The sequence below is a fragment of the Helicoverpa zea genome, chromosome 16, assembly GCF_022581195.2.
Source record: "Helicoverpa zea isolate HzStark_Cry1AcR chromosome 16, ilHelZeax1.1, whole genome shotgun sequence".
Taxonomy (NCBI): Eukaryota; Metazoa; Arthropoda; class Insecta; order Lepidoptera; family Noctuidae; genus Helicoverpa; species Helicoverpa zea.
The window spans coordinates 8,848,031-8,862,059 of NC_061467.1; the positions used below are offsets into that span (position 1 = coordinate 8,848,031).

At 34.6% G+C, this 14,029-nt stretch overlaps 1 protein-coding gene across 1 annotated transcript; it reads left to right on the top strand.

Moving 5' to 3' along the window:
- The first annotated feature begins 311 nt into the window (after window positions 1-311).
- Window positions 312-2,214, top strand: LOC124637620. Its single transcript, XM_047174219.1, has one exon. The coding sequence runs from the start codon at window positions 390-392 to the stop codon at window positions 1,899-1,901; it is 1,512 nt and encodes a 503-aa protein (XP_047030175.1). The 5' UTR covers window positions 312-389; the 3' UTR covers window positions 1,902-2,214.
- Window positions 2,215-14,029: the final 11,815 nt, after the last annotated feature.

Sequence of the window (14,029 nt, forward strand, 5' to 3'; positions counted from 1 at the left end):
CAATTCCAGGAGTCCAGCATTAAAAAACGCAGCGGCACCAAAATTTGCGCATTCGAAAAGTTTGTCGGACTCATCAAGGCACTCACAAAGTCTTAAATGTAAATGTATCAAAAAAAATTTGTTCGCCGGCCTGGGGACTAATAAGCTGATGCGTCATTCTTATTTCGAATAGTATTCATTACAAAGTGTTATTTGTTATAATAAAATGACCATTGAATAATTCATTATTCAGCCAGTTCATTGGTCACTCTAGAATTTCAAAATATGAAAAGTAAATTAATGTTTTATTATTCATCGCAGTGTGGCGCGAGTCGTGGAGCTGTGCGTACGCGTTTATGCTTTTCGCAGCTTTGTAACGAGTGATACGTCTAAAACGGGTTAATCAAGAAATGGGAGAAAATTCAAGTGGAACGGATTTAAGTGATTCAGAAATAGTAAAGAGATGTGAAGAACAATTGATTGAGATGGAAGTTGAAGGTGTAGGGATAGAAAAAATAACTGATGGAAGAGCAAGATCTGTGGAGAAGAGAAAACAAAGAGAAGATGACTCAAGTGAAGATGGCTTTATAACTGTAAATCGAAGGAAACCTAAACGTTTAATAAGAAGTGATTCTACGGATACTAGGAATGATAATGAGATTGAGAAAAATGAGGAAAAGGCAACGAACACTCATGAAGTGTGTATTACATCGCAGAATGAACTACCTAAACCTATAGCCATGGCTAAGTTATTAAGCGCTGAAAATATGAAGAATATTCTGAGAATAAAATATAAAAGTTCATTTAAAGCTATGATTCAGTTTAAAAGAATTGAGGATGCTGAAAAACTACTAAACTGTCAGAAAATCAAAGACATGGGGTTGAGGTGTCAATCAACTCAGGAAATGACGACTTCCTATGGAATTGTGAAAGGTATTGACCTTGAATTAAACGAAGACGAAATTAAGAATATCTTAAAATCAAATACTGAGGTTTTATCAATTAAGAGACTACAACGACTGAATTCGGAAGGTAAATGGATTGATTGCGAGTCTGTAAGAATTAGTTTCAAAGGTGATGTATTACCTCAATATGTCTATGCATACGACTGTCGTTTTATAGTAGAAGCGTATACTTTCCCAGTGACACAATGCTCAGGATGCTGGAAATTTGGACATTCCATCAAATTTTGCCCAGCTAAAAAGATATGTTGTCCTAAGTGCGGAGGAAATCATGACAATTGTAGCTTGGAAGAATACAAATGTCTTAACTGTAAGGGGAATCATTTTGTTTTGGACAGAAAGTGTCCCATGTACATAAAAGAAAAAACTATCAGGAAAATCATGAGCGAAGAACAACTTACATACAGAAATGCCCTACAACGTTACATGGATAAAAAACAAGAAATGAATAAAGACACAATGGACACATCACAAATTACTAACACGCAACCAATAATCCCACCTAACTCCGCTACAGAAACATATAGTAGTGTATTGACGAAGGCCTTGGTACATCAAGAACTGCATGAAAATAAAAATAAACAAGAAGGATTACGACAGACCGAAAAACCAGCGGCAATAACAAATAAAGAAGTCACTTCAAAACAGGTTACCACGAAGAATACAAATAAAACATACAATAACAAAAATGATGATATTTTTGAGCTGCGGGTAGATGAAGAACGTTCTACATCACAAAGAATTGAGGAAGGTCCGAAGAGGAGCGAACAACTATTAGATAAATTTGAATGGAAGAAACTTTGGGAGAAAATAAAAAGTATTATTAGATCCGAGAGTAAATTTGAAGAAAAAATTATATCTTTGTTTAAAATTGTGTGTGAGGAACTAAAAAATTTTGTAATTAAGTTAATATTAGGGGAAGAAATCTTGAACAACATAAATTGTTTTAGTAATGGATAGCTTACAAAAAATAATTAAGTTGAACATATTTCAATGGAACTCGCAAAGTTTACGTCCCAAGCTTGTATCCTTTTCAGAACTTCTAATTCGAGAAAATATACATATCGCAATTATAAGCGAAACATGGTTTGACGGTGAAGTCAGTGTAAATATTAGCGGATACAATGTATATCGGAATGACAGATATGACGGTTACGGTGGTGTCGCTTTGTTGGTGCACAGGTCAGTGCAATCTCACCTAGTGTCATTAAATAATAACAATGTGGGTATCGAAATGGTCTGTATTAAGTTATTAAATTGCAAGGACGTAGAATATGTGGTGTCGCTTTACTGTCCCTCATCCGTACAAACACACCTGTCTGACTGGAATGACATATTCTCACACTTTACAAGTAAAACAATAATAGCGGGGGATTTTAACGGACACCACACTAATTGGTCTGTTAAATCGGATACTCGGGGTACACAAGTTATGGATGCAGCGCTAGATAATGACTTTATTTCTGTAAACAACGGCCAAGCGACTCGGGTTAAGTTAGTGAATGGAATTTTACAACAGACATCGCCCGATGTCTCATTTATTACCTCTGATGTTGCAATTAAATTTGATTGGCAGGTATTTAACGAAAACTTGGGCAGTGACCATCTTATTATTAAAATGACGGCTAATGTATTAAGTACTATTCATATCCATAAAAAAAGAAATTTTAAAAATGCTAACTGGGGTGATTACCGGGAGACGATTAATAGATGTATTTTAGAATTTAGTGAAACTGCTTGTAATGTTCAAGAAATGTATGATTTTTTTATTACTACTATAGAAAATGCGGCGAACAAACATATACCATATTACAAATTAGTTGAACAGCCGGATGAAAAGTTTAAACCTAAGAATTATTGGACCCCTTATTTATCGCAATTAGTTGCACAACGAAGACTAGCCTTATCCACTTTCCGCAAAAATCCCACCCCTGAAAATTTAATTAAATTAGAAAAAATTACTTTAGAATCCCAAAAACAAATTAAAAAATTTAGAAATCAAGGTTGGCAAAAATTCTGCAGTTCAATTGATGAAGTTACGTCAGCCCCTGAGATGTGGCGAAGGATGAGATGGATGAAGGGTTTCAAACATCAACGCCCATGTATACCGTTTGAAAAACAAAATGAATTGTTACGGTCCCTAACTCCAGACTATGTTTCTAGTTGTATGCCCTATTTTAGTTCTAAAAATGAGGTTTTAGAAATGGATTTTACTATTCAAGAACTCGAAAATTGTTCAAAAAAGAAGGACACGGCTCCGGGCTATGACAGTATTTCTTATTCAATGATTTATAATTTACCCAAAGTAGGAAAACAATTTTTAGTTAAAATCTTCAATTTGGTATTTTCACTCGGTATTGTTCCAGTCCAATGGCGTAATATTGTAATCATCCCTATTCCTAAACACTCAAATAATCTTAATACAGACATTAAACTACGACCCATTTCTTTGATATCTTGCATTTGTAAAACCTTCCATTTAATGATCTGTAAACGTATTGAATGGTTCGTAGAAAAGAACAAATTAATATCTCCATATACGGTAGGATTTAGGAAGTCACAATCTTCATTAGACGCACTTTCTAGACTAGTATCTTATATACAAATCGGATTTACTAAAAATGCTCCTACAATCGCATGCTTTTTGGACATTGAAAATGCCTACAACAATGTGCTAAATGAATCAGTTACTAAAGTGCTAGATGAAATCCAAATTGGTTCTAAATTTTGTGTGTACCTTTGGTCTTTTATAAGTGAACGACATTTAATTATGAAATCTTGTAATAGTCAAGGGACTGAATGTAGATGGACTAATAGAGGGTTACCTCAAGGGGATCCGCTTTCCCCCCTTTTATTTAACTTGGTTACTTACCGAATATGTCATCAAGTACAGAATGTGATAGTGTCACAATATGCTGACGACTTTGTTATCTACATTGGTAACAAACAAATCGCGGAATGTGAACATGCATTACAAGATGCTCTCAATTGTATTGTAGCCTTACTGGGTGAGATTGGACTGAGTTTGTCGTCAACTAAATCTAACTTTTGTATCTACAGCAGGGGTCAAAGACGAATATTGCCAACTCTGAAGGTGTATGATCAACCATTAAATATAGTAGAATGTATTAAGTATTTAGGACTTTGGATAGATAGAAGTCTGCGCTGGAGAAAACATATTAATGAATTAATTGAAAAATGTACAAAATATCTGAATATATTAAAAATATTAGCGGGTAGCTCATGGGGAATTCACACCAAACATATGCGTAGATTATATATTTCTATCATAAGAAGTCGGATCGATTATGGGTGTTATTTGTATGATTCTGCTGCAAAGACACATGGTTATAAATTGGATAAAGTGCAAAATCAGGCCCTAAGAGTTGTAGGGGGCTTCATTAGGAGCTCACCAATACATGTGATGGAAAGCGAATTGCACATACCACCACTGTTTTTGAGGAGGCAATATCTCTGCTATAAGCATATCCTGAAGTCTCGATCATGGACAAACAATTTAAATATTAATATAATTTCAGAATTAAGTTCTTTAATAAATAATAGTTACTGGGTAAATAAAAAGAAACCGTTGCTAGCATCTACGCTTAATGAATTAAGTCAACTGAAAATTGTTTCCTCAGATGTTCTCAAAATGTTTACTCTGGATGTGTGGGTGTCAACCATACAAACTAAAGGAGTTATTAGATCTGATCTAGAATATATAAAACAATCGAAAGAATGTTATGACCCTAATCTATTGGTAAATGAAGTCGTAGCAGAATTAAGTAGTAAATATAAAGATTTTGATAAAATTTTCACGGATGGATCAAAAAATGTTAATGGTGGTGGGGCAGCTTTTTTTCATACTAATTTAGATTTCAAAGCTAGTTTTAGAATTGATGCAAGTGTTAGTATAATGACGCTGGAACTCATTGCAATATACAAGGCAGTAGCTTATGCTTTCAATCAAAATTATTACAAAACAGTTATCTTTACCGACAGCAAAAGTGCTTTACAGCATGTAGCTCGATGCGCCTCTGGTTGCAGAGGTGCATCGATAGCTTACGACATACTTAGAATTATTAGCATTATTAATAAAGACGAAATCAGAATTATATTGCAATGGGTTCCAGCACACATAGGTTTAAGAGGCAACGAGGAGGCTGATCGGCTGGCGAAATTAGCGATTAACGCAGAGAATAACATTTCTTACTTACCTGATTACTGGGAATATGTTTCTAAAATAAAGAAGTCTTGTTATGAGAAATGGAAAAATCATTTCAACGAGATTTCGAACCAAAAAGGTATATGGTACAAAATTATTCAGAGCGAACCTCCTCGTGCGCCCTGGTTTGATGACACTGATTTGAGTAGGAGTTTTATCAAAATAGCTTTAAGATTGCGTTCTGGGCACTTTCCATCAGCAAAATTTGCTTTTCTAATGCGAAAGGCAACATCTCCAAACTGCGAAGTTTGCAACACAATATAAGACGTGCAACATTTGCTGATGGAATGTGCTAAGAACAAAAACGAAAGAGATTCATTGATTAGGGATTTTAATTTAAATGTTTTTGATCTAGGGCTCGTTTTCACTATTTTAGCGAATCCTAAATCAAAAGTTGCAAAAAGATTGTGTGGTCTAGTACAACATGTTACTTAATAACAGATTCCTAGATTAATTAAAGGTAGTTCAATTTATAATCCAATTTGTAGTTCAAGTTGTAAGTAGTGTATAAGATAGATTATAAGTTTATCTGTGTAATAGTAGCGATAAGGTACAATGGGGTTGGCGTATCCTTGTGGATAAAAACCCCTTATAATTTTAAAGAATAAAAAAAAAAAAAAAAAAATTATTCATAAATAGGTTACCGAGCTAATTATGCGTAAGCATTAATATGCTTTTGCAAGCAGCTATTTAGATGTAAAACTTTCATTGGTATAATTATTACTGTCACGTAAACATTCTTCTAAGAAATAATTATTTATTTTTGTAATCAATTTACCCGCAGTACGATATCAGTAACATTACAAGTTTTAATAAACAAAATTGTGCCATGCGGGCTTTTATCAACAAAGCCTGGCTTTTTGAAAGCGCTCAGCGACCGACGAGGGTTAAAACGAAAAAACACTGGATCTGTGACAAAAACTTGGTCTCTTTTTCTACCATATTTTGGTCGTTTCATTTTCAGTGTTATAATAATATGCTGTATAAAATGCAGTTCTTTGTTATTTTACTCAAGATTTATAAATTATGTCAAATATTTCAGAAAAGATTCTCGTTTAAGAAAAACAGTCTTCAAATAGATGTCGGCTTTCATAAGTTAATTCAAAGTTAAAAATAAATAAAAATGCTAAGTCTAACGAATTTCATTCAAGATCAAAAGACCAAAAATTTATAGACGGTAAGTTATTTACGGAGCTCCAAATTAAAAATTTTGCTTTTCGGCTTCTGTGCCTGATCTAACGTTGGCATATAGAGTAATTGCTTTTTAAATATCACACAGACACTTCGTTAAATCTATATCAAATACGGATGAATAAATTTACCTAGCTACCGTGCCAAATAAAATTGGGGATGTCGTATTAAAATATGAATGAAAATAATTCGCAGGCGTTGAGGACATCAAACAAATAATAAAATTAATGCGTTCATAAAGACCGATTTCAAAACACCGTTTAATAAATTTGGTCCTTTGAGACGTTTACTGTTGGTCCTTTTGATATTCAGCCAATACGCTTTGTGTCCCCTCTCTGGCGTGTCTGTGTCAAATTTAGGCTTCGTTTCCTACAAACATCCTGGGGCAATACAAAACAGTATTATTATATAGACATCCTTTGTCAAAGTAATAGACACACTTCTCGACGCTTAATTAAAATAAAACCGTAAACTTCACGCTTTTATTGAACTTTAATCGGTTTTTCAAAAGAAATAAAAATGGATTAAAAAGTCGTTGGAAGACTTACTTCGCCCTAAAAAGTTTGTTGAAGAAACGTGCTTTAACTTAGTTGAATCTTCGACGAAACTATAAAATACCTCCGCACGGACCATTAATACTGATGCTATTGGGAGTATTTTTAAATTCTTATTTTATAGTAAGTGCTTCGATTTAAAAGGAGTTTGGCTTAGTTTACAGGGAAATACCGAAAGGTTGGGAAGCTTTTTCTTTAGTTGAGAAAACTGTATTGAAGTTTGTGCTACTTCTGAAAAACTTATCCAATTCATTTAATAGCACTGTTTTTAGAAGCGTTTCTGTTAAATCCGCGGCATCGAATTTCCATTTCTCTAACCACCAGCTAACTTCATTAAGACAGCAAGAAAAAAAACTTCACCTCTGGTCTCTGATTCAAGCAGTTTGACTAAAGACCCGAATAAGAAAAAAACAGTGATTCTATCACAAACTGGTTCCCTCAGCAAAAAGACAGAGATTACATCTTTCAATTTAAAAAAGTCCTACTAGTTCCGAAGGTTTAGAAAGAGCAACAATATATTCCTTTGAGGGGAATGCCTAACACGCGAAAGCAATTCCCGTTTTCGCAGTCCGACAGCTTATTATTCAACTTGTGATTGCTACCAAACCATAGCAAATGTACAATGTAGGAAGAAATCTGAGGGTGGTACAGGAATTGTATGGAGAAAGGGTTAAGGTGAAACGTGCCTGTTTGATTATTGCACCCTTCCATTTTATTCTTGAACAAGATACATCGTTTTTTGTTGAAAGTGAAGCTAAGAAGAACATTAACTCAGATTCAGGTAATTCCCATGAGTATTTGTGCTCATAAATCGCCATTAAAGTTATGAAGCCCAGTAAAGTAGAGCAATAACATCAACTAGGCATATTGCTGCTCCTGAAAAATTCTCGAACCCACATAACTTATAGTCGACCTGAAACCGGTCTAGAAGCCCTACCCAAAAATAAATATGAAATAAACGACGCACTCCCAAAAAAATAAACATGACGAAGACCAGACCACGAAGGTTTATAGCTAGCAATCATTCCGACGCATTTTCAGACATTTCTGCTTTTATTAAAGAGCTTACTAGACACAACAAATTCTAAACATTTGTCAGAGACCTGCTGTGGGCAGACAGAATCATTAATTTACGACACTCATTTATCTTGCGATTCCGAAGTAAACAATGAAATGTTGTGATTAATAAAAAGATCTTTCACTGCTCGCCTATTGTCAGTGTGAAAGGTTTTTATAAATATTGGGAGTTATTTTTTATGGAGCAGTGAGATCGGCTATTTTGTGAATTAAAATGGTGGAGTCATCAAACGGCAGTTCAAGAATTTTTGGGAAATATTGTATTAAAGAAAAATGGACTTATACTAAATATAATCCTGGGAAGGTTAGAAAGTTTTACAAGATTTTTATTTGTTATTTAATATTATATTGTTTTGCCATTGTGACGATGAGTCGGGTAAGCGTTAATTCAGCATCACTCTTCGTAAAACGCGTTTTAATGTACAAAACTTTCTGTATCTTACTTCTTTAGAAGTACAGAATCATTTTACAAAATAAAACTTTTCACTCTAAACAGTTACGCAAAAAAAACTTCGGCGTCCCAACAAGATAGTTTTGCCCCGAAAAAGTTGCAAGACTTCGGAGACCCTAATTTTGTTGACGTAAACCTCGTATTATAAATGATCAAATTTTATCTTGTATGAAATTATTTATATATTTTTTTCTGTGTGGCGGCCATTTTTCATTCTGTGCTTTTCAAAGAACATTCTGGAATCTGTCAAAGTTCAGTCGTTCGTCCAAGACGTGTGGCCTTATTAATGACGGCACGAGTCACTGATATGATTCAGTATGACGTCACAGAGGCCAGATTTATGCGTCGGATGTATCCTCTTTAAGGAAGAATGAGCTGGACTAAGCTGTTATGAATTTGTTATTTATTTGCAATTTGTAAGAAAATATAGGATCCGCTTTTTATGAATGACAGGTAAAATAAGAAAAGTCGTATCAGATACGACCTTTAGGAAATATTATGTTCATGACAAAATAAATACAAAACACGAATTATACATAGGTATGCAAGACTTATTTCTTATCTTTTTATACCGCTTAAGGTACGAGTAGGTACCAATGACAAAGTAAAGACAAGTCTTGACATTTTGTTAGAATTAATTGTGTATCTAAACTAAATAGGTACAAGTTTATCAAAGTCCCTTTACCATCTTTTACGCAATAAAACGTCGTATCTTTTTCCATTAAAAAGCTCTCTTTATCCTTAGTTTGGAGAAAATTATCTTTCGTAAATGGAGTCCACCGTGTCACCAGGTTAAACGATTTGAACGTCCAATATTTTGGGACTGTCTGATGGTCATTACTTTTGTGTATATTTGTTTAATACTGGTTACAGATGTTTAGGTAAAAGCGCTTCAAGCGATTTAAAATATTTTGCAGGTTTCTAAGTGTGGGATAATATGTTAGCGGAGATTATGCAATTAATGTTCAAACTTTTAAACGAAAAAGCAGTCAGACTATTTTCATACACGATCTGTACGTCGATTCTATAAAATTCAGACAACAACTCGCATTTCACTTCGCTATTCACTCTCGCTTCGCATTCGGTTCAAAACGTTCTAAAAGTCATCTCATACTTTATCTGTCAAAATCTCGAGTTTAATTTAGTTCAACTCGCAAACACGCTCGCAAGAGTAGCGCTAGTGTAGTAACTCACGGCGGATTCAGATGCGAAGCTTAGAGTGAAGTCTTATAGAATCACACTGCTAAAGAAACACATTACATATATAATATTGAACTATTGACGAAAACGGATTGACACAGGGGAAGAATTTTTTTTTTACTGTGTATGTACCTAGTGATTAGTCAGGTGAAGTGGTCAACAACTAAATGAACACCACCTACAGAATGGGATCAAAAGTTTCAGAATAAATAGGTATTCTACAACAAATTGAATCAATTAATCTATAATACCGACCTGAACGACCAACAAAAAAAACATTAGGTACCTATTACAAGGAAATGTTTTTCGTCTCAATCACAATTTACTGCACCACTTAAACTTCATGCATTGTTAACTAAATTCCCAACTCAAGTAGTAAACGAGTATTTATTCCTCCGGACCAGGTTCCACCGATTGGCCTTTTAAGCAACGCCAATTCAGCCAGGTCGTAAAGAATCGGATAAAAAAACTCAGATTAGATCTTTTCATTTGAGAAAAGGTCCGAATATTGGTCCTGAGAGGCATTTACAGAGAAATGGCGGATTGAGTTCGAGAAAGTCGACATTTAAATTGAAGAAAAAACATTTACTGAATAGATTTAAGTCGTCCCCCTGGGCACGAGATTTGGCAGGGTCTTCGGATATATTGTTAGTTTTAGAGCTGATTTATTTAGAGGAATCAATTGAGGAAAGAAATCATCATTGCCGAACGGGTCCCCTGGAATCCTGAATATTTAAGGCGAGAGGAAATGGGTTACATCATTACAAACCGTTACAATTCTTGTCAAATAACTTTGTTACTCTGAAGTCAGCCTTTTGGCATCTCATGCAAGCGCTGGAGTATAAATTTTGTTCGTACATTTTGACCACAAAGATGTAATTAGTAGCAAAATTATTTGAAGAAAGCCATAAGTAAGTGGCATCGGTTTTGGCAAAAGACAACCTATGCTAACTTTCTATAATATTCTATGTGTCGGTCATCTGTCTTTCCTTTAACTGTTAAATTATTTACCTTAGTAGGAAGAAGATTAAGAGCTCTCAGCTTTTACCAAATTTCACCTTAATATGCTGAACAGTTTCTCAGTAGCTTAGTACCTAACTAACATTATGTGATATTAATGAAGAAGTACAGGTGTTGTATATAGCTTTGGCTTCATGTAAAATATTGATATTCAGTAACGTGTAATTAGGATGGAAGCTGATCTCAATTTAATTGAGATTTGGCGATATGGGTGTAGCAAAGCTGACAAATTGCGTACCAGACAGTTTCGTATAAACGTATTAAATGTCAAAAATTTTGCTCATTACATATTTAGTACTATAGGTTAGTACAAATTTTCAGTAAAACCTTTATTTAAACGATATCGGTACATTATTATGAACCATAATTAAGAATGTACCTTATACCTTCTCGTGTATTTTTAAAGTAAAAAATCCTGAAACATCATAAACACATTACATATTGACGGGAAAACTTTTACCTGTTTCCCTCCAAAAACATTTCTTCAATATTTCTCAACCTCATAAACTTACCTTTAACAAAAACCAGCACTAATAAATAACCAATACCTAAGCTTTTAATTAAATACTCACAATAAGCTCATTACTTACCCCCCACCTCCCCAAAGCATCGCGTTTCATCTACAGGGTGTTTGATAAATGAGCCACAGGCTGCTCATTTTCACGCTACTGTTGATTGATTGGATCGAATATTGAAATTCGCGTTCCTGTATCGCGATCAAGGAAACACTAAGCAAGCCTTCGCTCCGCTAATGAAATCAATTTCGAAGTCATGGAGTAGCTAAAATCAATGGGACCACCGATATTGCTTGTAATGAAAATTTTGTTGGCACCATAAATTGTTTTTGATGAACAAACAGGTCTTTGATAAATTATGAAATGTGAAAATAAACTTCGTATTTTGTAATCGTAATTATTGGTTAAAAAGTTCTTTAATTTAATTGGTGGCTTTATTAAGTTTTGATGTGCATCTAAACTGCTTATGTGGCTGGGAAGATACTAGAATGGACCTTCACGTACATTGGGAAATCTTGCTTGAAAATCTTATACGTTAATTAGCGAGTTAAGTTTATTTATTGGGTACAGAAGCACATCAGTTTACCCTGTAGGAATTAAATTAAAAATCAATTAAAGTTTCACCGTTTGTACGCAGACTGGCATTTCCGAAACTACGCAACAAATCCTAAAAAAAAAAGCTACACGATCCCTGAGTGACAGCCTACCACAAATCGTACTGCGGACTTCTATAAAAACTAGCGCAGAACTCTAACTCTATTTTTAAGCCAAAAAACAGTGCAAACCAGATACAAATTCATTCATTAAAACCGGCGCATCGTAGGTACCTAATAAAGTTTTGACAACTTTGTAAATCCTACTTTATCATCGACTTAACGAGACTTAAAAAGCCCTAACTTTCAATACTCAATACTCAATAACTTTAAACCACGCAAATGTCAACGCATTTTAAGCTATGTTCACATCTACCGACAAGTAACGTGGCAAACACCGGAGGCCAAAAGTAAGAAATCAAACATCAGAATTCTGTCCAAGTTTTATCGAGTATGACAGACATGCACCAGCACAGATGATTTTATTTTGAGATTGCTAGATGTTTTTCTTCTGCAGGGATATTTATTCTGGATGTAAATATCTATATTACAAAGATAATAAAGGGGTGTTTAAAGGCGCCGAAACTACTGAACCCATTTAAAAAGTGCTTTGACAGCTAGGCTATCCCCGCATTACATAAGCTATATTTTGTCCGGGTACGGGAAGAACTTCTCAAAGAAACAGGGTGAAACCGCGGGGAAACAGCTAACAGAATTACATACATAAAATGCTTGAAAGAATTTGTCAGCCACGCAACATGTCTATCACTTTCAAAGTCTGTAAACATAAACGGACCCTTAGTCCCCTAGTCTATGACCTAATTAATGATTGGTCCAAGTTTAAGTGGAGACGCAGATGGGTTGTGACGTCATTGATTGATTTGAACCGCGTCCACAGAACATTAATCATGTTCGGTCTGTGTTACAATGGTATTGTTGGGGGCGTGGCTTGTTACTTGTTGGTGAACCACGATATTACTTACATGTGTGAGTTGGGTAGGATGTAGGATATAGGGCAATAGAACGGACAGAATGTGGGATAAGTTGATTATTAAAAAAATATTATTTTAAGTTTTATTTTTGTATTTAAAAAGCGTGAAATAAAACATTTGATTTTCCTTATAATGAAAAAATGAAAAAAAAAAAGAAAAAAAACCTTCTTAGGGTTCCGTACCCAAAGGGTTGAACGGGACCCTATTGTATTCGCTCCTATGTCCGCCCGTCCGTCCGTCTGTCACCAGGCTGTATCTCATGAACCGTGATAGTTAAAGAGCTGAGATTTTCACAGATGATGTATTTTTGTTGCCGCTATAACAACAAATACTGAAAACTAGAATCAAATAAATATTTGTACGGAACCCTTCCTGCGCGAGTCCGACTCGCACTTGGCCGGTTTTTTTTAAAGCTCGATGTAAAATTCAACGAATTGAGACATGTTTATTCATGGTTCATTCTGTAAATAAACAACTGTCCTTATATTTACTTCTAAAGTCTTTATGTACTTGTAAAATCTCGTGGAAAATTAAGTAAATCTATTTTAACTCTATTTAAGTAGCTTTATCCTATAATCAGCTGAAAGCCAATTTCTGCCTTATAAACAGATTACAAAACGTGATACTTTAGAGTTTAAGGGCGATCCTGGTCCGAGGCTAAAAATAACTGAGTTGCCATTTTGTTTTGGGCTTATATTCCCTCCATTGTGGTTTTGCCGACTACGAAAAAAAAATATTATTTTGTGTGGTAAATTAATAAGCACAATACCCAAAGCAAAGTCACAAGAAATAAACCATACCTACTAATTATTATTTTTAAACCCCTACGTATGCAAAAAAGGACCCATGTAGACGTATCAAAATACATCGTGTTTGACTACGTATGTATAACTTAACCCTCTAAAGGTTCGGGTACCTATCGGGTTGCAGGAAAACATTTTTCAAATTAATTGGACTCACTTAGGGCGAGGTTGTTTACCAATGTTCCGTCCAAGTTTTGACGGGTTGACGTGTGGCTGTTGTCGTAAGATTCCACGCTCGACATTTTAGGGTTGAGTTTAGATTTAGTACTGTAGATTATAAATTTAGTTAGTAACTACGTTATGATGTCAACGAACGGTATAGTACTTATCTATTACTCTATCTATATATTTTATTTAGACACATTTTTACTACTGCCATGATATTTTTCAGTGTTGAGTAAAATTCTCTTCGCATACAAAACAATTTCACCATTACCTACACAAATCTGTCAAAACGCATTCAAATC